The following is a 23,041-nucleotide window of genomic DNA, read 5'->3' as shown; positions in this document are numbered from 1 at the left end:
GTAGCTGGGAGACCTTGGCAATTTACTTAACTTCTTGAGCCTACATGTTCCTCATCTCTGAAATGGGAGAAATGTTATAACCACCTTGTAGAGGTCTTATGAGGTGTATATGAACTGTTCATAAAAGCACTTAAATATGCTTGGAAAAGTGCTTGCTATTATTGTTAAGTTTCATATGTAGCAGAGGGTTAGCTTCTTAAATATCATAATTGATGGAAAATTAAAGTTTTTTTCAGTGATTGCACTATTTCAAACAAGGCTGCAGTTCACATCCTTTCCATGTAGGGAGTATTTTTTAAGGACAGAATCCTAGAAATGACATTACTGGCCAAAAAATTAATCTTGATCAGAATTGCCCTCTAGAAACCTGTCCCCACATACATTTCTTTGCTTTTAAGAGCTGCTGTGAAAAGAGCTGCTTTGGTTACTGCATGATAGGGATTTCCTGTTTCCAGTCTCTGCTGCCACATTTTTATTCCTATCGTACTCTTCTCACTAAACATCTCTTCTTTTTTTTTTCTTGCTCACGATTAGTACGTGCGGGTTTATAAACATGTATGAAAAGACCACTCATTCAAGAGAAGCACTCCATTCTAGAAAATAATTAGTAGTAGCTCATCAGCTTTCTTCTCTGGGTCCTCATCTCTGCTCTTTTTTTTCCCCTCCCCTGTCTAAAGTTTTTTTCATCATCTAAAGACTTCTTTCTCCATCCTACATGGTGCTAGAAAGTTGGTCCCTGGACAACCAAATTTCATTTACCTTTTAACTTGGTCTCCTTTTTCCCTCTAGTTGTTACAAAATGCATTAAAAGGTATACAGTCTCTTCTAAATGGTGGGAAGATGAAACCGACACAGACTGATGAACTTGGAGCTCTTCTGGCTGTGCTAAAGGTAAGGCATTGCCCGTTTAAACCCCAGGTCTTCATGTGGTTAGTGTCTTTCCTGATTACACCCCAGACATAAGGACCAGTTTACATCATTACTCCAAGGCTAGCTTTAGGATATTATATTTTAAGAGAGAAGAATAAAATGTTCATATTTAAACATATTTAAAATTAAGAACTGGGACTTCCCTAGTGGCACAGTGGTTAAGAATCCGCCTGCCAACACAGGGGACACGGGTTCAAGCCCTGGTCCAGGAAGATTCCAGATGCCGTGGAGCAACTAAGCCCGTGTACCATGACTACTGAGCCTGCGCTCTGGAGCCTGCAAGCCACAACTACTGAAGCCCGCGCGCCTGGAGCCTGTGCTCCGCAACAAGAGAAGCCACCACAGTAAGAAGCCCGTGCACTGCAACAAAGAGTAGCCCCCGCTTGCCACAACTAGAGAAAAGCCCGTGTGCAGCAACGAAGACCCAGTGCAGCCAAAAATAAATTAATTAATTAAAAATAAATAAAATTAAGAACTGAAAAGACTAAATCTTGCTTTAGTAAATTTATGAAAATTCTAAAATTTTATTGGGAATAGATTATGAGGTATGATCTGTAGATTATTTAATTTTAGATTATGTTGAATCTGTTTGGACTTGAAAGAGGAACCAGTGCTTCTCCTTGGCTTTAGCTCCCATGTAGTAGGCAGACCAATCAAGATGTGTATCATTAGGCTGCCATCCTTTGGCTTCTGAGCCTGCCAGTCAGTGGGAGAGTCAGATCAACCTCTCTGGGGATCCAGCTGTCTTCAGTTCAGCCAAGAAATAGTAAGAAACTTTGTGGTGGCCTTAGATCAAAGCCATGTACGATAACTTAGCTTTATCATGACTAAAACTTTAATTCTTTTCCTGTACCATCTCCCCTACTCCCTAGTAGATAATAGAGAGCTAGATTTGGACATGGATATGCTAAATAAAATGATAGATTGGTTAAAAAAATTATCGATAAAATATTGGACAAAACTGATTGGGTAAATTTTTTAAATTAGTAAATAAAAGTGGTAAGTAAATAAACTAGAATCTAAAGTTTAACCTGATCTGGCCAAACCAGATCCCTCTGGTCTAGATGAAATTAAACTCTCCTTTAAGCTCTAAACCTTCAGGGTATCTATTTTCTTTCTCATTTCAGTTTCCTTAATAAAGCTTTTAAACATTAATCTATTCATCTGTGATTCAGAACATGGTGAATAATTCTGTTTTATGATTTGTTGTATGTGTGTTTGTGTGTTCCTTAACCATCATTATTAGAAAACCATGTTCCATGGACTCCCTGGACTAAACATAGAGATGCCCACGGTGTTGTACCCCACTCCACTTCCTCAGTATGATGGACGACCACCCATCAAACCGCAGCAGACAGAATCCAGCACTTCTCGACCAATTGTGGTACATTTGCATATATTTAGATTTAAGTTGTGAATTGTTTTTAATTGCTTGCTATGTGTGTTTTCTATGATTTGCATCACTGCTGTGCCAAAGGCTCACCTTGAATTTGATTTCAAGTTAGGGTTTTTAGCATAGTAAATTTAAATTATCAGACTGCTAAAACTACCAGTTAGAACATCTTATACTTCTAAGCAGTCTAGGCAATGTAACAGCTATAAAAATGGGCATTCACTTTATACCCATAGCCAAGCATCCGCATCCCTCAAATGCTTAACACCACAGGTCAACAGACTTTTTCTCCAACAGGCTAGCTGGTAAATATTATAGGTCTCTGTTGCCACTGCCAAATTTCCCAGTCTTTCCAGATAGCTGCCATCTCCCTCCTGTTTCTGTTGGAGAACCTAAAGCATACAGATATACGGCTGAGGTATTACACCTAGAAATGTAATACCTGATTAAAATGCTTATAATTAGAAATTCTTTCACTCATTCACTTAATCAACATTTACTGAGCATCTGTTATATCCCAGACATTGTGCTAAGCATTAGGAACATAGATTGTGGTTTTAGGAATTTGGGGGAGAAAGCAAAGGTGGATAAATAAACAACTACATTGCAGTATTATGATTTCTTTCAACAGAATATTCACGGGGTATTCTAGGAGCACATTCAGGGCAACCAATAGAGGAGTAAGGGGGTGCTTTTTAAAAGATATAGTGGCTAACCTGAGCCTCAAGAATGAGTATAGAGAAGGAAGGAAGGAGAATGTTTTATTCAAAGGGAACAACAGGTACACAGTCTTAGGGAGTGCGAGTTGAACAAGGGGCTAGGGTGTCAGGTGTGTGGAGGGGAAGGTGGGACAAGTATGTAGCAGAGGCCAAATCATAAGGGTCATATAGAGTGTGCTGAGGAGTTTGGGTTTTTATCTTATAGGTGGTGGAAATGAAGCATCTGATACAGGGGAGTGATATGATCAGATTGGCATTTCAGAGAAATCACTGTGATAGCAAGTAAACGGGTGTGAGTCTGGAGCCGCATTAATAACTCAAGGTAGAAGTCATGAGGACCTTCTCTCCTAAAGGCTAGGGACCTTGAGAATGCAGAGGAGAGCACAGGTTCCAAAGATCTTTGGATGTCCGAAAGAAGGAAGTAGCAGAAGAGAAAGAACCTGGCTTTTACTTTAAGTTTTTTGTTTTTTGTTTTTCATTTTTTTGGCTGCGCTGCACGGCATGCAGGATCTTAGTTCCCCGATCAGGGATCGAACCCGTGCCCCCTGTATTGGAAGTGTGGTGTCTGAACCACCAGGGAAGTCCCAGGCTTTTACTTTATATCTACAAAGCCCCAGTGCTCTAAAACCTGGATTGTATGTAGAGGAGTAACATCCCTCCTATGCATCTAGAGTGGTGCTAACTGCGTATCCTGTTTGGGAGAACTGAGAAAATAGTCACTCAGGTCATTTTCTGTAGACCTTGATCTCTTGCAGAACCTTTGTTGAGAAGGCTGAATGCTTTCACAACCGTTCAAGGAAGGTGGCATTAGTCTGTACTTAAACAGATGAGGAAAGGCAAGCTCAGCGAGGCTAAATGATTTGCCCAGGATCACAGATACAGAATTTAAACCCAGGTCACAAGGTTTGCTCTGTCCCATGTATTTCCTACCTTGTTTCTTTTGGTCCAGTAAGTTGTACATAAACACTTAGCATAGCGCCTGACGTATGGAGTATTAAGTGCCGCTTTTTTCTCTTCTCCTCTTCTTTATCCGTACTACGCGTTGGAGACATATTTAGTAATTATCAAATGAGAAGTTACCAATAGCTATCATATATATGTTTTCATTTGCTCCTAAAATCAGAATAAAAGGAAAAAATCAAAAGTAAAAGCGAAGAAAATCCAGCAAGGAGAGGAGGAGGAGGAAGAATCCAGTGGTGAAAGAGAAGTAGCCCCAGTCACTGGCTCAGGCAGACTGAACCCGCATAAAGGGGACGCTCAGTGCCCCTCCTCCCTGGGTGTTTCGAGTTTGCCATTAGCTGGAAGTGGAGCTGCAGGAAAAGACCAAGTCTCCTCATCCTTCAGTTCTTCCAGTTGGAAGAGAGTCAGCAGTAGTGAGTCAGACTATTCTGATGCTGAAGGAGGCATGCAGAGTAAAGTGAGGTAGTAGTATTTTGTTATATTTTTATGCCTTATATTCTAAGTTGTGTGTATAAGTTTCTAACCTTGCTTAAAAGTCTGACTGCCGCATGTGATTTAACTTGGAAGAGTCTCATTTACGTGGGACTTTGTATTACTATGCATTTTGCATTGTTCTCTTATCTGTCTTTGTACATGTGGTTCCTCTGCCTGGGTTATTCTTTCTTTCATGTTTTTTGCCTTTTGCCTTGTTAACCACTACCCATCTTCAGTATGAGCTCAGCAATCATATACTCTGAGAAGCCTTTTCTGACCCCTTATTCCGGCTTAGGTACCCCTCCTATGTGACTGTTTGACTTATCTCTGATTACTGTGTTGTAGTCTCTTTAACTGTATGTCTCTGCCTTTAATAAGCTTGTCAAGGGCAGGGGCTTAGTTTATGTCTGCCAGCCTCAGCACAGTGCCTGGCACATACGTAAGGATTCTCAGTACATATCTGTTGGATGAATGGATACTCTGCAGTATCTCATATTTAATACTGATTTCCTAATATCAAAATGTTGCCATCTTATTCTCTATCTAGTTGTGTTTTTTTAATTGTTGACTTTATTAACTTGTTAGATAAACAAATTGCTTTAACATGTTTTGATCACATTTTGAAATAATTTTTAAAATGTTGGCATCTTTCAGATTTATTTAGAATGTTGAATTTCCCACTGTATCATTTGAGTTGGCTGGAATAAATAGCATTTCATGCTTATGTTTTTAAAAACAATTAAAAGGCTTTTTTCTTCCTTCTTTTGGTTATTAAAGGTCTTACCAAGCCAAAGTTCGCCAAGGAGCATTAGCCTGTTTTCTTTCTACTATAAAATCAATAGAAAAAAAAGTTCTTTATGGCTACTGGTCAGCCTTTGTTCCTGATACACCTGAGCTTGGAAGCCCACAGTCTGTGTCCTTGATGACTCTTACATTAAAAGATCCTTCTCCAAAGGTAAGAGCATTTAAATTCTAAGGGTTATAACTAGGAAGAAAATCTTTACAAGTCTTTGTTGTTTTCTCTGCCCCATCTGATCTTACTGCCCCATCTGATCTTATGTGAACAAGGCTCTTATTAATACCGACCCAAGTCCTGACTTGAGAACCACTAAATGGGCAGGAGGATAGGAAATGGGCTTATGTGAATATCAGGTAGAGGGAGATCACACTGAGCTCACCTCCTGCCCCAGGGCTTGCTTGAAGCATGAGCACACTGAGTTATTGTTTCAGTGTCCTCTGAGCTGCGCTGAAGCAGCTGTGCTTCTCTCTCTTTTATGAAAATGTTGATTGCCATGGTGTTTATAATAGAAAGAAGTTAAAAATGGCTTTAATACTCACTGGAATATCATGGTATATAATGGTTATGAAAGATGTATAAGGCTTAGGGAAATGATGATGATGCTTTATGAAAGTATAGGATATAGAATTATATGATCCCAACAGTGTTTTTTTCTTCAACTTTTCCATATTTTTCAAATCACATGTAATAAATAGTAATACATATTTTTATGAGAAAAACTTATTTTTAGAAAAGAAGGAAAAGTAACTTGGCAGTCATGGATAGCTACAGCAAGGTAACTATGGCTGATCAAATATTTACCTCTTCTTGGATATGTTAGCTATTTTCCAGAAGTTAGCTTTTTACCCAAATAAGGAAACCAGTGTGGTGTTTAGATTCCTCTTACAACAATGAACATTAAAAAGTCATGCTACAGGGCTTCCCTGGTGGCGCAGTGGTTGAGAGTCCGCCTGCTGATGCAGGGGACACAGGTTCATGCCCTGGTCTGGGAAGATCCCACATGCCGCGGAGCGGCTGGGTCCGTGAGCCATGGCTGCTGAGCCTGTGCGTCCGGAGACTGTGCTCCGCAATGGGAGAGGCCACAACAGTGAGAGGCCCACGTAACGCAAAAAAACAAAAAAAAAAAACCAAAACAAACAAACAAGTCATGCTACATGGCATCTGGTATCCTCAGGTAATTAACCTACCCTCTCAAAATGAAAGTTTTAGTTAGGCCAATAGTATTGTTTTCTGTTTTTAAGATTTTTCCCTTAAAAATGAGGAGGACTAGCAATCCATCATACATTGAAACTCCCTTTGATCATCTCCTTGAGTAGCTAATTACTATATAAGAAAACTTCTAAATGACCCTTCAACACTCTTACAGGGTGAAGAAAAATAAACTAGCCTCAATTATGCACACACAAAAATGCCTTGTACGGTATTTCAAATACCCAATATACTAAATAGTTAAACCAGTAGAAATTTTTCAGATTGACTGAATCATCGGCAAATGAGAACCTGAAAAATGGTGGTGGCAAATAAATAAATAATGAGGCCATTCTAGTAATTGGAAGGAAAACTGCTATGAAGGTTGAAAAAATATATATATATATGTATTTATATTTTTGAAGACCCTCCAGCTGAGGGGAGCTGCCGTAAGTAGCCAAGGAGATGGAGATGAAAGTAGATTGAAATAATTTTCATGATGTTTATATCTTTGTATTTTTCGAACATTTACATTTGAATTGCCATGAGAAATTTTACTTACTGCAAAGTGGTCCTCCTTGATTTGTGTACTTCTTACATATGTTCTTGCTGTTTAATTTCAATAATGCAAGAGACGTGATGAGTGAAAAAAAATATAGAACTCCCTTCTGGAGAAGTCCTAGGTCTAGCACGAAAGCCACACAAAGGTCCTGGAGAAAGGGAAGACCAGTCATCATTCTTACACAGTTTTTTAAAAAGATCAAAGTAATGATTAAAATTCATGAGTTCAGTGTAATGGCAAGCGAAATGAATATACTCAGATTTTTTAGCAGATACTAGGTTTAGAAGGGTGTAAATAACGGTCATGATAATTGTCCACAACAGGTCTTGGAGTGCACCACTGCAAACTGTCCGTAGTGTAATTAATTGTGAACCAAGACCCATGTTAGAAAAAAGTGTTTTGGTAGATGATGTCAGTGAGAGAGTCTTTTTAGAAAGACTTCTAGAAAGTTACGTGCAAAAATTAAAAGTACTAGTTCATGGACTTCCCTGACAGTCCAGTGGTTAAGACCCTGTGCTTCAGCTGCAGGGGGCGTGGGTTCAATCCCTGGTCGGGGAACTAAGATCCCACATGCCGCAAGAAATGGCCAAAAAAAAAGTACTAGTTCATGTCATTGGAATAGAACAGCATTCTGGATTGATCAGAGCTAGGTTAAAAGGCGCAGCCATGTGTAAAAGCTGAGTGGTCATCTCAGGTGCTTATTGAGTATAGAGTTGGATAGTATAGACTGAAGTTTGTATTAGCCAGGATGAAACATGACAAGACAAAAATAATGTCTCTTCTCCTTGAAGTACACAGTGATGATGGTTTTGAGTTCATGGCAGCTCTGATATGACCTATGGTAGATTCAATTGGAAGCACAGTTGTCACTGATATACTGAGAAATTTTCCAGAGAGAAATGGACAGAAGGAAACATGATTGGACTACTCCATTCAGAACACCAACAATGACAGGGATTACTTTCAGGAAACTGGAATGTAAGATGCTAGAATGGTTCATTGAGAAGGAGAAAACTTAGAAATTTCCTCTAGGATTTGGCAGTGTGATGGTACTTGGGAAATTGTCACATGTTTACATGCTGGAAATGTGCTTCAGAAAGCACATCCTATGTTTTCAGGCAAGATAGAGCAATCAGTATAATAATACGACTAATTAAAATAATACTAATGCTACTAGTAACAATATGACTAATCTAAGAATTTCTTCTATATGAGTTCCTCAGGTGTTACAAAAGTAGATTATGTATATATATCAACAAGACGTGACCTAAGGGGCAAACTGTAGGGCATACCTTCTTCTTGGTACCTTTAGAATTATCCTGATTTTCAAATTCCATGATGATTATTTATTTCTCTTTTAAAGAGCTATGAAATGTGGAAACAAATCAAAATCTAGATAATAGATATCATAACTAGGAAAGAGAATAAAGAGTTGAAACTTTTAACTGTCACGGAATGGTAGGTAATCAGGTTTCCTCTTTTATGGTCAATTAAGAACAGGTGACCTTTGCTTGGAGGTCTCTAAGTCTAGAGACCTTGACACAGTATGCACATGCCTCCACCTAAAAGGCATCCAACTTTGGGGGTGTGCTCAAATGAAATTAACCCTGAACATATGTGAAGGATAATCAGGACTTGGACAAAGCCAAAGACAAGCACAGCCAGGTGCCCTGCATTGAAACCTCAGTGGTAGCCATTCCCAGCAGTGACGACTTCATCACTCTCCCAGAAATATGCTGAGACTGAACATACATAAAAAAGGAAAAAATAAGGATTGACTGAGCTACCTCTGCAAAAATTTCTACTATATCCTTAAATAGCAAAAAAGGAAAAGTGCTTTCTTGTTTCATTACCTTTGAACAAGCCTTCGTGCCCAAGGAGGTAAAACTACCCTCTAGTGAAACTGAGTGCACTGATGTTTATAAGATTAAAAAGGCTTTCATCTACCAATGTAAATATTCAGACAATAAAAACTTAACAAAATGAGCTGTCTGGAGACCTGCACCTCTTATGGTTTGCTTGTACATCAGTACTGTCTGCTGGAAGTGCTGATTAGAATGGTAAACAGTATTAAATATTGATATAAAAATAAATGAAGCAGAACTTGAACCTGATTCAGTGTCATGAATAGCATTTTTATAACAACAGAGGTATATTAAACAGTGTTTAAAGGAAAGAAATCAGCACTATGAGAAGTAAAATTCGATATAGTATCATATTTCCATATAGATTTTATACCTCGATGGTAGAAAATGACTAATTTCAGTGACATTCTTTTGTTTTCATCTGTGATAGTCATGAATGCTTTTTCCCACTTTAGGTACCAAAGTTAATTGCGCTGAAAAATTTTTACTTTTGAATATTAGTTCATTTCTTTCTACAACTTGGCTTTTAATTTTATTTGGTTTGTGAGCTGTTGAAATTGTCATTTTTAATTATGTTCTAAAGAAATGGAGGTTTAGCATAACATCCGCCTTTTTTGGTTAAGACCAGCCAGCAGTCTAATCAGAGGTTGACAGACTATGGCTTGTGGGCCCAGTCTGGCCAACTACCAGTTTTTGTATGACCTATGATCTAAGAATGGTTTTTATGCTTTCAAAACATTTTTTTAATCAAAAGAATAATATTTTGTGACATGTAAAATTTATATGAAATTCAGATTTCACTGTCCATAAGTAAAATTTTATTTGAACACAGTCACATTTATTTCTTTGTACAGTGTCTGTGCTCCCATAGCAGAGTTGAGTGGCCGCAACAAAGACTCTGTGGCCTGCGAAGTCTAGACCATAAAATTTGTGCTACTGGCGCTTTATGGAAAAGGGTTGCTAGCACCTCATCTGAGTTCTTGGACCAGCTGACTTGTGCACGAGCTCTCTCTCTGTCTCTTTGTCTCTCTGACACACACTTTCCTAATACATTGTCAACTTCCTGCCTTCCTTAAGTGATTATGCTTAATTCCAAAGACTCATACTACTATACTACAAATTTGTTCTCAAAGCAATAAATCTTTAGTTTTTTGTTTATAATTCCATTCTACGAAAAGCATGCAGAAATGATTTATTTCTTGGTAATTTGGAGATAACAGTTGAAGATTTTCTGGAAAACCTTTTCACACCAAACTCAGATATGCTTCATATTGAGTAAATACTTAGATTAGATCCTAGAATTATAATGTTGATTCCTTGCTTTTTAAATATCTGACTGAAAGGTTTAATTGACATTTTGGGGTGAGCTGGCCAAAGAGGGTATAGTATTATTTCATATTAGTAGTCCTGCATTTATCACCTACATTCCATTTTGGTTAAATTGGCTTTCTTTTCCTTTCTTTTTTCTTTTCTGAGTTTTAATACTGCAAAATCATCAGAATACTAATTACAAGTAATCTTTTAACCTTATAAAGAAAATCTTAATGCAGTGGCACTATTCCTGATAGATACAGCAGTCCATTGATAAAGGTGCACGTTTTCCTTTCTATCCATAAAGTTATATTTAATAGTATTCCTTTGAGTATCAAAGATTTTATTGCAGATTTTATTTTCTGTACCTAAGAATGTGTCTGAAAGTTGGGTCACTAATGGTGCCTGCCAAGCTGAGTATGCACAAAGTTTCTAGTATCCTATGTAATTAATATTGAGCACTCATGGATGCTTTAGGTTGGAACGTAAAGCAGAAGGTCCTCGGGAGCTTTGATATGAAACAGACCCTAGATGCGTGTAGTTTTTCCTGCCCACAGGCGGTTTGCTTTTCTCTTTTCATTTGGCTTTATGCTTTAATAAACTAGGCTTCTCATCTTTAAGTTATTTTCATGCTTGTGACATCAGGTTTTTATACTGTGGTGCAGCTTAGGCTTATTCCTTACAGTAGGAAACCCTAACAGCCATGTGATTTGAGGCTCTGTTGGTTTTTTGAAGTGTGGGGGTGGGGCGGCACGCAGGTGGCTTAGTTCACGGCTGCTCTTAGGGCCTGGTGGATAATCACATTGCCCTCTAATTAAAGGAATCCTAAATACTTTGAAAATGAAAAACATATATATAGGAAGAAGGGGATTCGACTCCTGATTTCTAACTGATGTGCATCATCCTGAAATTTCAGACGCGTGCCTGTGCTCTGCAAGTTTTATCTGCCATCTTGGAAGGCTCAAAGCAGTTTCTTTCTGTTGCTGAAGATACCAGTGACCACAGAAGGGCTTTCACTCCCTTTTCTGTAATGATCGCTTCTAGCATTAAAGAGTTGCACAGATGTCTTTTGTTAGCTTTGGTGGCTGAATCATCCTCACAGACCCTTACTCAGATAATTAAGGTAAATGTGCCAAGTTATCGGTGAGTTAACAGAGGCAGTTTCTTTCTTTTTGCATAATGTTTATATTGCCCAAAAGTGAATTGACAAGAATATAACTAAGTAGTAATTTTATTAAAGATATCCTGTTTGGAAGTCTGTTTCTACTTGTCTGATCATACCTACAATCTCTGTATGTACACCTAAATGTTTTACTAAAAATACTGCTTTATCTTTAGTATTAAGTTGGACCAATGAGAATACAAGTGCTATTCCCCCTGAAAAAAAAAAAACAAAAGGACTGATTTTTAAATAAGTATAAAGACTTTTTAAATTAAAGGCTCTAAAATTTTGTCTCTATGCTGTGACTATATCAGGCCCACTGATGAGCTCTTCTTTGTGTTTTGCAGTGCCTTGCAAACTTAGTATCAAATTCACCTTATAACCGTCTGAAACTCAGCCTGCTGACCAAAGTCTGGAACCAGATAAAGCCTTATATCCGCCACAAAGGTTGGTGGTAGTTTGAAACTGATTGCTTCTTTATATCAACCAGATCTAGATTATTAGTTTTTAAAAAATAGAGCATTTTTATAGCTCTAAGATATCTCTGCTTATTCTCCTCAAATTTGGGGGGGAATCAACTATTGCTGGAACCCCACTTTTGACCTCTAAAGCCCCAGTGGACACCACTGGAAAGAAGTGACCTGGAGAATTAACTGTAAAGTTTAATGCCTCTTCAATGCATCAGTGCAGTGACCAGAGTATCCCTTTAGAATTGAGATTGAGCAAAATCCCAGGGGGGTCCCACTCTAGTATGTAATAGTTCATATCCTTTAGATATAAGTAGAGGATGGATGGACAGTCAGATAGACAGACATTATCCTCATTTTGGAAGGAAGAAGTGGAATATAAAACCTAACTTCTTTAACATTAACTTCTCTGGAGTTCAGATAAAATTTCAGAACCTCAAATCTTCACTAACTACAGTCTTATTTCTTATTTCCTGACTTACTTCCACATATAATATATATGTGTTGCCTTTAGAAGACTTGTTTTTCTTTTGGTTGCAAGCTTCAGGATCAGACCACATTCTGTTGAGTTCTTAGTCAGAATTGTAGAACTTGAAGAAGGCACGGATGTTTTTGTGCCATCGTGGGAGATGTTCTGGACCCAGTGTCAGTCTGCAGCTCACTCCCATTTTTGCCACTGCATAGTCATGACCTTCTCTGAACCCTAATTTCCTCCTAACAGGAAGGTCTATGCCTACCTCATAAGATTTTTATGAGGCTTAAATGAGATAATGATATGTAAATATGTAAACAAAGTCCAGTTCATCCCTTTTACCAATGTGTAAAAGGGGACCCAGGAAGGTAAATCTTGCCTTAAGATTGCTTATCACTTCAGTTGCAGAAGTAAGATTAAGACAGCCGAAGTCTTCTGGCTCAGTCCCCTGCTCATTCCACTGCACTAGCTTTTCTTCATCTGCAAACTGAGGGGAGTGAACCATGTCTCAAAGGTCCCTTTCAAGTATCTGACTTTGTCCTCCAGCAACCTTTTATTATTAAACTGTTCAAACTCACAGAAAATTTGTACTATTGTACAGTGAGCACCTGTTACCTCTACCTAGACTTAACAGTTGTTAACACTGTCATATTTCTCTCTCTCTCTACATATATGTATCAGTGTGTATATGTGTACGTGTGTGTGTTTATATGCATATTTTGGTCTATGTGTACGTATTTATATAGACTTTCTTCCCTTGAATCATTTGAAGGTAAATTATAGACATATTTCACCCTAAATACCACAGTATGTATCTCCCCAAAATAAAGACAATCTCCAAAAAACACAATACCATTCTCACACCTAAGAAAATTACATTGATTCCATAGTATTATCTAATGTCTAGTCCACATTTAGATTTCCTCATGTGTCCCCAAAAGTCTTTTATAGCTTTTTAAAAAAAACCTGGGTTCATTCAAGGTTCATGCGTGATATTTAGTTTTTATGTCACTTTAGCCTTTTAAACTTTTTTTTTAAATTGAAGTATAGTTAGCATTATGTTCAGGTGAACATAATGATTCAACATTTAAATACATCACAAGTGATCACCACGATAAGTTCTAGTAGCTAGCCATCTCTCACAATACAAAATTACTACAGTATTATTGACTATATTCCTCATGTTGTATATTATATCCCTGTGACTTAATTATTTTATGACTGGAAGTTTGTAACCTCTTAATCCCTTTCACCTATTTCATGTATGCCCTAACCTCCTCTGGCAACCACCAATTTGCTCTCTGTATCTGTAAGTCTGTTTCTGTTTTGTTTGTTCATTTGTTTTGTTTTTTAGATTCCATGTATAAGTGAGATTATGCAGTATTTGTCTCTGTCTGACTTATTTAACTTAGCATAATACCCTCTAGTTCCATCCATGTTGTTGGAAATGGCAAGATTTCATTTTTTTTTTTAATAAATTTATTTATTTTTGGCTGCATTAGGTCTTCATTGCTGCATGCGGGCTTTCTCTAGTTGCGGCGCCCTGGCTTCTCATTGCAGTGGCTTCTCTTGTTGTGGAGCACAGGCTCTAGGCCCATGGCTTCAGTAATTGTGGCACATGGGCTCAGTAGTTGTGGCTCGTGGGCTCTAGAACACAGGTTCAGTAGTTGTGGTGCACAGGCTTAGTTGCTCTGCGACATGTGGGATCTTCCCGGACCAGGGCTTGAACCCATGACCCCTACATCGGCAGGCGGATTCTTAACCACGGAGCCACCAGGGAAGTCTTTTTTTATGGCTGAGTAATATTCCATTGTATACATATGCCACATCTTTTTTATCCACTTAGGTTGGGCATTTAGGTTGTTTCCATATCTTGGCTATTGTAAATAATGCTGCAGTGAACATTGGGGTGCATATATCAAATCAGTGTTTTTGTTTTCTTTGAGTGAATACCCAGAAGTGGAATTGCTAGATCATATGGTAGTTCTGTTTTTAATTTTTGAGGCACCTCCATACTGTTTTCCATGGTGGCTGCACCAATTTACATTCCTGCCAACAGTACATGAGGGTTCCCTTTTCTTCACATCCTTGCCAACACTTGTTTCTTGTCTTTTTGATTATAGCCATTATGACAGATGTGAGGTGATATCTCATTGTGCTTTTGATTTCCCTGATGATTAGTGGTGATTAGTAATGTTGAGCATCTTCTCATGTTTTTCTTGGCCATTTGTATGTCTTCTTTGGAGAAAGGGCTGTTCAGGCTCTCTGACCATTTTTTAATGGGATTGGTTTTTTTTGTTACAGAGTTGTATGATTTCCTTTTTAAGAAATATATATATGTGTGTATATATATATATACACACACACACACACACACACACACACACACGTGGATATATCATTGGCAAATATCTTTTCCCATTAAGTAGATTGCCTTTTCATTTTATTAAAGATTTCTTCCACTGCGTAAAAGCTTATTAGTTTGATGTAATCCCACTTACTTATTTTTGCTTTTGTTTCCCTTGCCTGAGGAGACAAATCCAAAAAAATACTTCTAAGACTGGCATCAAAGAGTGTACTACCTGTGTTTTCTTCTAGGTGTTTTATGGTTTCAGGTCTTATGTTTAAGTCTTAAACCCATTTTTTATTTGTTTTTGTATATGATACAAGAAAATGGTCCAGTTTCACTCCTTTGCATGTAGCTATCCAGGTTTCCCAACACCATTTATTGAAGGCGCTGTCTTTTCTCCATTACATGTTTTTGCTGCCATTGTCATAGATAAATTGACCATATAAGTGTGGGTTTATCTCTGAGCTCTCTATTCTGTTTTGATTACTGCAGTGTTGTAGTATAGTTTGAAATCAGGGCATGTGAAATCTCCAGCTTTGTTCTTTTTTCTCAAGATTGCTTTGGCTATCTGGGGTCTTTGGTAGTTCCCTACAAGTTTTAGGATTATTGGTTCTAGTTCTATGAAAAATGCCGTGGGTATTTTGATGGTGAGTGCATTGAACGTGTAGATTGCTTTGGGTAGTAAGGACATTTTAACAGTATTGATTCTTCCAGTCCATAAGCATGGTATATGTATCTTTCCATTAATTTGTGTTGTCTTCAACTTCTTTCATCAGTGTCTTATAGTTTTCAGAATACAGGTCTTTCACCTTCTTGGCTAAATTTATTCTTAGGTATTTTATTTTTTTGATGCAATTGTAAATGGCATTGTTTTCTTAATTTCTTTCTCTGATGGATTGTTATTAGTGAATAGAAATGCAACAGATTTCTGTATATTAATTTTATGCAACTTTACTGAATTCATTTATTAGTTCTAATAGTTTTTTTGGTGGAGTCTTTGGGGTTTTCTATATATAGTATCATGTCATCAGTGACAGTTTTACTTCTTCCTTTCCAATTTGGATGCCTTTTATTTCTTTTTCTAGTCTGATTGCTGTGTCTAGGACTTCCAATACTACATTGAATAGAAGTGTCAAGAGTGGGCATCCTTGTCTTGTTCCTGACCTTAGAGGAAATGCTTTCAGCTTTTCACTGTTGAGTATGTTAGCTGTGGGTTTGTCATATATGGCCTTTATTATGTTGAGGTATGTTCCCTCTGTATCCACTTTGTTGAGGGATTTTAGCATAAAGGGATGTTGAATTTTGTCAGAAGCTTTTTCTGCATCTATTGAGATGATATATGATTTTTACTGTTCATATTGTTAATGCAGTGTATCAGGTTGATTGATCTGCAGATATTGAATCATCCTTGTATCCCTGAGGTAAATCCCATTTGATCATGATGTATGATCCTTTTAATGTATTGCTGACTTTGGTTTGCTAATATTTTGTTGAGGATTTTTGCATCTGTGTTCATCAGGGATATTGGCCTGTAATTTTCTTCCTTTGTAAAGTGTCTTTGTCTGGTTTTACTGTCAGGGTAATGCTGGCCTCGTAGAATGAATTTGGAAATTGAATTCTCTTCAGTTTTTTGGAATAGTGTGAGAACAGTTGATATTAAGTCTTCTTTAAATGTTTGGTAGAATTCATCTGTGAAGCCATCTGGTCCTGGACTTTTGTTTTGGGGGAGTTTTTTTGATTACTGATGTAATTTCATTACTTGGTCTGTTTCAGTAATTGGTCTGTTCAGATTTTCTCTTTCTTTCTGATTCAGTCTTGGAAAGATGGTATGTTTTTAGAAATTTATCCATTTCTTCTAGGTTGTCCAATTTGTTGGCATATAACTGCTTATAGTAATCTCTTATGATCTTTTTATACTTCTGTGGTGTTGGTTGTATCTCCTCTTTCATTTCTGATTTTATTGATATGGGCCCTCTCTCTATTTTTCTTGATGAGTCTGGCTGAAGATTTATCAATTCTCTTTATCTTTTCAGAGAACCAACTTTTAGTTTCATTGATCTTTTCTTTCTTTTTTTTTTTTTAGTATCTCTTTCCACTCTGATCCTTATTTTCCCCTTTGAGTTTTGTTTTTCTTTTCTTAGGTTCCTTTAGGTATGAGGTTAGATTGTTTATTTGAGGTTTTTCTTGTTTCCTGAAGTAGGCCCTATTGCTACAAACTTCCCTCTAAGAACTGCCTTTGTTGTGCCCTACAGATTTTGAAACACTGTGTTTCCATTTTCATTTGTCTCAATGTATTTTTTTATTTCCTCTTTGATTTTTTTCAGTGACCTATTGGTTGTTTAGTAGCATGTTGTTTAGACTCCACTTGTTTGTGTTTTTTCCAGTGTTTTATAGTTGATTTCTAGTCTCATAGGATTTTGGTCTGAAAAGATGCTTGGTATGATTTTAGTCTTCTTAAATTTATCGAGACTTGCTTTGTGGCCTAACATGTGATCTATCCTGGAGAATGTTCCACATGCACTTGAAAAGAATGTGTATCCTGCTGGTTTTGGGTGGAATGTTCTCTATATATATATCTGTTAAGTCAGGGTAGTATAATGTGTCCTTTAAGGCCAGTGTTTCCTTAAACACATTGTTTCCTTCTGTATGGATGACCTATCCATTGATATAAGTGGGGTGTTAAAGTCCTTACTATTATATTACTGTCAGTATCTCCTCGTGTCTGTTAATATTTGCTTTATGTATTTAGCTGTTCCTATGTGGGGTGCACATACATTTACAAGTGTTTAATCTTCTTGTTGGATAGATCTCTTTATCATTATGTAATGCACTTTTTTGTCTTTTGTTACAGTCTTTGATTTAAAGTCTATTTTTTTAACATCTTTATTGGAGTATAATTGCTTTACAATGTTGTGTTAGTTTCTGCTGTATAACAAAGTGACTCAGCTATATGTATACATATATTCCCATATCCCCTACCTCTTGCGTCTCTCTCCTACCCTCCCTATCCCACCCCTCTAGGTGGTCACAAAGCACCGAGCTGATCTCCCTGTGCTATGCAGCTGCTTCTCATTAGCTATCTATTTTACATTTGGTAGTGTTTATATGTCAGTGCTCCTCTCTCACTTCGTCCCAGCTTACCCTTCCCCCTCCCCGTGTCCTCTCTACGTCTGTGTCTTTATTCCTGTCCTGCCCTAGGTTCATCAGAACCTTTTCTTTTTTTTTAGATTCCATATATATGCGTTAGCATACAGTATTTGTTCTGCTCTTTCTGACTTACTTCACTCTGTATGACAGACTCTAGGTCCATCCACCTCACTAGAAATAACTCAATTTCATTTCTTTTTATGGCTGAGTAATATTCCATTGTATATATGTGCCACATCTTCTTTATCCATTCATCTGTCAATGGACACTTAGGTTGCTTCCATGTCCTGGCTATTGTAAATAGTGCTGCAGTGAACATTGTGGTTACATGTAAAGTCTATTTTGTCTGATAGAAATATTACTACCCCAGCTTTGTTTTCATTTGCATGGAGTATCTTTTTCCATCCTCTCACTTTCAATTTCTGTGTGTCTTTAAATCTGAAGTGAGTCTCTTGTAGGTAGCATATATATGGGTCTTGCTTTTTTATCCATTCAGCCACCTTATGTCTTTTGATTGGAGCATTTAGTCCATTTTCATTTAAAGTAACTTTTGATGGTTATGTACTTACTGCCTTTTTGTTATATGTTTTCTGGTTATTTTTGTTGTTTTTCTCTGTTCCTTTCCTCTTCTCTTGCTCTCTTGTGATTTAATGACTTTCTTGAGTGTTATGTTTGTACAGTAAGTCCCCTACATACGAACGAGTTCCATTCTGAGAACACGTTCGTAAGTCCAATTTGATCATAAGTCAAACAGTTAGCCTAGGTACACAACTAACACAATTGGCTATATAGTACTGTACTGTAATAGGTTTATAATATTAATACATAAAAAACAAACACAAAAAATGAAACATTTTTAATCTTACAGTACTTTGAAAAGTACAGTAGTACAGTATAATGGCTAGCCTACAGGGGCTGGCATCGAGTGAACAGGCAAGAAGAGTTACTGACTGGAGGAGGGAGTGGAGGTGGCAGATGGTAGAGCTGAAGGATTGTCAGCTATAGGAGATGGAGGGCAAGCTGCTATTTTACTCATGCCTGACATTGATGGAATGCATGTTTGCATCTTTGAAAGTTCACAACTTGAAGGTTCATATGTAGGGGACTTACTGTATTCCTTTCTCTTTGTTTTTTGAGTTAATCTAGTATTGTTTTATGATTTGTGGTTACCATGAGGTTATTTTATAACAACCTGGTATACAGCAGTCTATTTTAAGTTAATGGTCACTTATGTTTGAGCACATTCTAAAAGCACTACATATTTACTCCCTACCCCTATGTTTTATGTATTTGATGTCATCTTTCTGTTTTGTGTATCTCTTAACTAATTATTGTAGATATATAGGATTTTACTACTTTTGTGTTTTAACCTTCATAGTACCTATATGGTTGGTTGATCCACTACTTTTACTATATGTTTGCCTTTATAGTGAGATTTTTTTTTCTTTCATAATTTTTATATTTCTACTTATAGTTTTGTGTTTTCTGTTTAAAGCAGTCCCTTTAACATTTCTTGTTAGGTCAGTTTAGTGGTGATGAACTACTTTAGTTTTTGCTTGTCTGGGAAACTCTTTATCTCTCCTTCATTTCTGAATGAGAGCCTTGCCAGAGGGAATATTCTTGGTTGTAAGGGTTTTTCTTCCTTTCAGTACTTTGAATATCTTGTGCCACTCCCTTCTGGTATGTAAAGTTTTGCTGAAAAGTCAGCTGATCATCTTCTGGGGCTCCTCCATATGTAACTAGTTGTTTTTCTCTTGCTGCTTTTAAGATTCTCTAGTTAACTCTTTTTTAAAAATAAATTTATTTAGTTAGTTTTGGCTGTGTTGGGTCTTTGCTGCTGTGCGCAGGCTTTCTCTAGTTGCAGTGAGTGGGGGCTACTCTTCGTTGCAGTGCGCAGCCTTCTCATTGCGGTGGCTTCTCTTGTTGCGGAGCACGGGCTCTAGGCATGCAGGCTTCAGTGGTTGTGGCACATGGGCTCAGTAGTTGTGGCTTGTGGGCTCTAGAGCACAGGCTCAGTAGTTGTGGCACATGAGCTTAGTTGCTCTGCGGCATGTGGGATCTACCTGGGCCAGGGCTTGAACTCATGTCCCTTGCATTGGCAGGCAGATTCTTAACCACTGTGCCACCAGGGAAGCCCTCTGACTTTTGACTTTAATTATAATGTGTCTTGGTGTGGGTCTTTTGGGGTTCATCTTGTTTGGGACTTTTTGTGATTCCTGGACTTGGAACCGAACCTTTGCCAGGTTCGGAAAGTTTTCAGCCATTATTTCTTCAAAGAGATTTTCTGTCCCTGTCCCTCTCTCTTCTCCTTCTGGGACCCCTATAATGTGAATGTTAGTACACTTGTTGTTGTCATAGAGGTCGCTTAAACTATCCTCATTTTTCTTATTTCTTTTTGCTTTTCCATTTGGATGATTTTCATTAGCCTGTCTTCCAGATTGCTGATCTGTTCTTCTGTATCATCTAATCTGCATTTGGTTTCCTCTAGTCTATTTCTCACTTTTGTTATTTTATTCAGCTCTGATTGGTTCTTTTTTACGTTTTCTGTCTCTGTAGAAGTTCTCACTGTGTCCTTCCATTCTTCTCCTGAGTTCAGAGAGCATTTTTATGACCATTAGTTTGAATGCTTTATCTGGAAGATTGCTTATCTCCATTTCATTTAATTCTTTTTCTGAGGTTTAGTCCTGTTCTTTCATTTGGGACATAATTCTTTGTCTCCTCATTTTGCCTAACCCTCTGTTTGTTTCTATGTATTAGGTAGATCAGCTACATTTCCTGTTCTTGATAGAGTGGCTAAGTATAGAAGGTGTCCTGTGAGGCCCAGTAGTATGGTCCCCCCTGGTCACCAGAGCTAGGTGCTCCAGGAGTGTCTCCTGTGTGGGTTGCATGTGCCCTTTTGTTGTGGCTGGGCCATGCTCTCTGCAGGTGTGCTAGGGGGTGGGGTTGGTTCCCAGTGCAGCTGGCTGTAATTGGGGACTGCATTAGATTAGCACTAGCTGGGTGGAATCCGCAGGTGAACTCAGGGCGGGTTGAGTGATGCTAGTAAATTAGATGGGGAGATTCAGAACTGGTGACGGCCTGGGAATTCCCTGGCAGTCCAGTGGTTAGGACTCAGTGCTTTCACTGCTGTGGCCTGGGTTGGATCCCTGGTCAGGTAATTGAGATCCTGCAAGCTGTGTGGTGCAGCCAAAAAAAAAAACTGGTGCCTGCCAGTGCCTGGCCACCTAGGTAGAAAGGGAGACAAGAAAAAAAATTTTAAAGTGGCACTCGCCAGCTCCTCAGTACCTCTTGGTGACACGCCTTAATATTAGTCAATGAATCTATTAGTTAGTGAATCTCCTTCCCATATGATCAGGCACTTTTCAAACTGCTGTCTGTGTGCCAGGACCTGGAGTGACTGAGTTTTTGTGCACAGCCTTTTAGAGTGGATTCTTAATTCTCTGCAGCCCTCTGGCTCTCTCTTGGATGTAAGCCCTGCTGATTTCCAAAGCCAGACATTATGGGGGTTCATCTACCTGATGCATGTCCCCTGGGCTGGGGAGCCCAATGTGGGGTTCAGAGCCGACCTCTGAGGCTGTGAAATCCCTCCTGCCTGTGGTCCACAGCAGTGGGGGTGTAGGTCCCTGCCAAACCATGTCTCTGCCCCTCCTACTTGTCTCAATGTGGCTTTTTTTTTCCTTTTATCCCTAGTTATGGAAAATCTTCTCTGCTAGTCTTTCGGTCATTCTCAGAGATAGTTGCTCTCTATGCAGTTGTAATTTTCCTGTCCATGGGAGGAGAGAGCCCAACATCTTACTACAGTGCCGTCTTGTCCTGCCTCCTCACTTTAGTCTTTTTGACTCTAGTAGTCTGTGGCCCTTTTTCTTTCTTTTATGATACTGATTTTGGAAGGGTCCAAGCCAGTTGTCTTACAGTATGTCGTATACTCTCAGTTTTCTGGGGGTTTTTTTGGCAGTACACGGGCCTCTCACTGTTGTGGCCTCTCCCGTTGTGGAGCACAGGCTCCGGACGCGCAGGCTCAGCGGCCATGGCTCACAGGCCCAGCTGCTCCGTGGCATGTGGGATCTTTCTGGACCGGGGCATGAACCCGCGTCCCCTGCATCGGCAGGCGGACTCTCGACCACTGCACCACCAGGGAAGCCCTACTCTCAGTTTGTTGGGTATTTTCTTTACAGTGTTAACTTACACTTCTGTCCCATAAACTGGAAGTTAGGTCTAGAGGTTTAATTAGATTCAGGTTAAACAAAGAAGCCATAATTCTTAATTGCCTGCAGAGATAGTTATGATCCTTATGGTAACTGTTCCTGTGGTGATAGTTTCTTTTTGATTCCTTTGACAGATGTTAATGTTCGTGTGTCCAGTCTCACACTATTGGGGGCCATAGTGTCCACTCACGCACCTTTACCTGAAGTCCAGCTACTTTTACAACAGCCCTGTTCTTCTGGACTCAGCAATAGCAATTCAGCCACTCCTCACGTCAGTCCTCCTGATTGGTGGAAAAAAGGCCCTTCAGGACCCTTTCTGGAAGAAGCCGCAGTTAGCTCACCAAAGGTGTCTTCAGAGCCCTGCTGGCTCATTCGACTTTGCATTTCCATTGTTGTTCTGCCCAAGGAAGATGCCTGTTCAGGTAGTGATGCTGGCTCCACAGGAGGAAGCACCTATGAGCCATTCCCCTTGCGACTGGAGGCCTTACAGGTAGGAGGTTTCATTTCCTCATCTCTGAAATGGAAGTAATCATTCTTTCTTCATGGGGTGATTACTTCCTGAGGAGTAAGTCTGTGAAAATAAGGTCAAACCAAGCAGTGTGTCATTGGTGTTAGTGGGAGTTGTGTGTGAATTCACACTTTAGGTGTGAATGCTTTGTTTGTTGTTTTGTTTTGGGGGGGAGTGGGTGGGGGGGGATTGGTTGTAAAACATCACATTCATCCCCTTTTGTTGCAAGCCATTTTAGTCACCTCAGGTATTATATGGCAGGTCAGTATAATAGATTATATAATAATTCTGAAGGAAGTTGTAGAGTTAATCTTTGATTTCTGCATCTGAAAGTTAAATAAATGTTTAATTTTCTATAAACTTCTCTTTGGTATTATATCTGTTTAGAGACAACAAAGTATTTGCTCCTTAAAAGGAAGAAAACCACCCTAGATTAAAGTATTTGTTTTTCTGTAATATTTTAAAAATACTAAAATATTTGTTTTTTCTGTACACCCTAGATTAAAGTATTTGTTTTTTGGTCCTAGGG

The 23,041-nt window shown here is 38.5% G+C and overlaps 1 protein-coding gene across 11 annotated transcripts in view; it reads left to right on the top strand.

Annotated features, from left to right (window-relative positions):
- HEATR6 (HEAT repeat containing 6) overlaps positions 1 to 23,041 on the top strand; it is a 130,617-nt gene that overhangs the window by 7,019 nt on the left and 100,557 nt on the right. For all 11 annotated transcript variants that reach the window (XR_009537777.1, XR_009537775.1, XR_009537776.1 and 8 more), the window contains 7 exons: positions 790 to 891; positions 2,177 to 2,314; positions 4,166 to 4,464; positions 5,254 to 5,431; positions 11,118 to 11,324; positions 11,711 to 11,810; positions 22,139 to 22,494. Coding sequence is in view for 4 of the 11 variants with exons in the window: in XM_060135651.1 (XP_059991634.1) it covers positions 790 to 891; positions 2,177 to 2,314; positions 4,166 to 4,464; positions 5,254 to 5,431; positions 11,118 to 11,324; positions 11,711 to 11,810; positions 22,139 to 22,494 (1,380 nt within the window). In the remaining 7 variants the exon portion in view is untranslated. The remainder of the gene's footprint in view (positions 1 to 789; positions 892 to 2,176; positions 2,315 to 4,165; positions 4,465 to 5,253; positions 5,432 to 11,117; positions 11,325 to 11,710; positions 11,811 to 22,138; positions 22,495 to 23,041) is intronic.

The sequence above is a fragment of the Lagenorhynchus albirostris genome, chromosome 20, assembly GCF_949774975.1.
Source record: "Lagenorhynchus albirostris chromosome 20, mLagAlb1.1, whole genome shotgun sequence".
In the NCBI taxonomy this organism is placed as follows: Eukaryota; Metazoa; Chordata; class Mammalia; order Artiodactyla; family Delphinidae; genus Lagenorhynchus; species Lagenorhynchus albirostris.
This window is presented reverse-complemented; position numbering and strand designations above follow the sequence as displayed.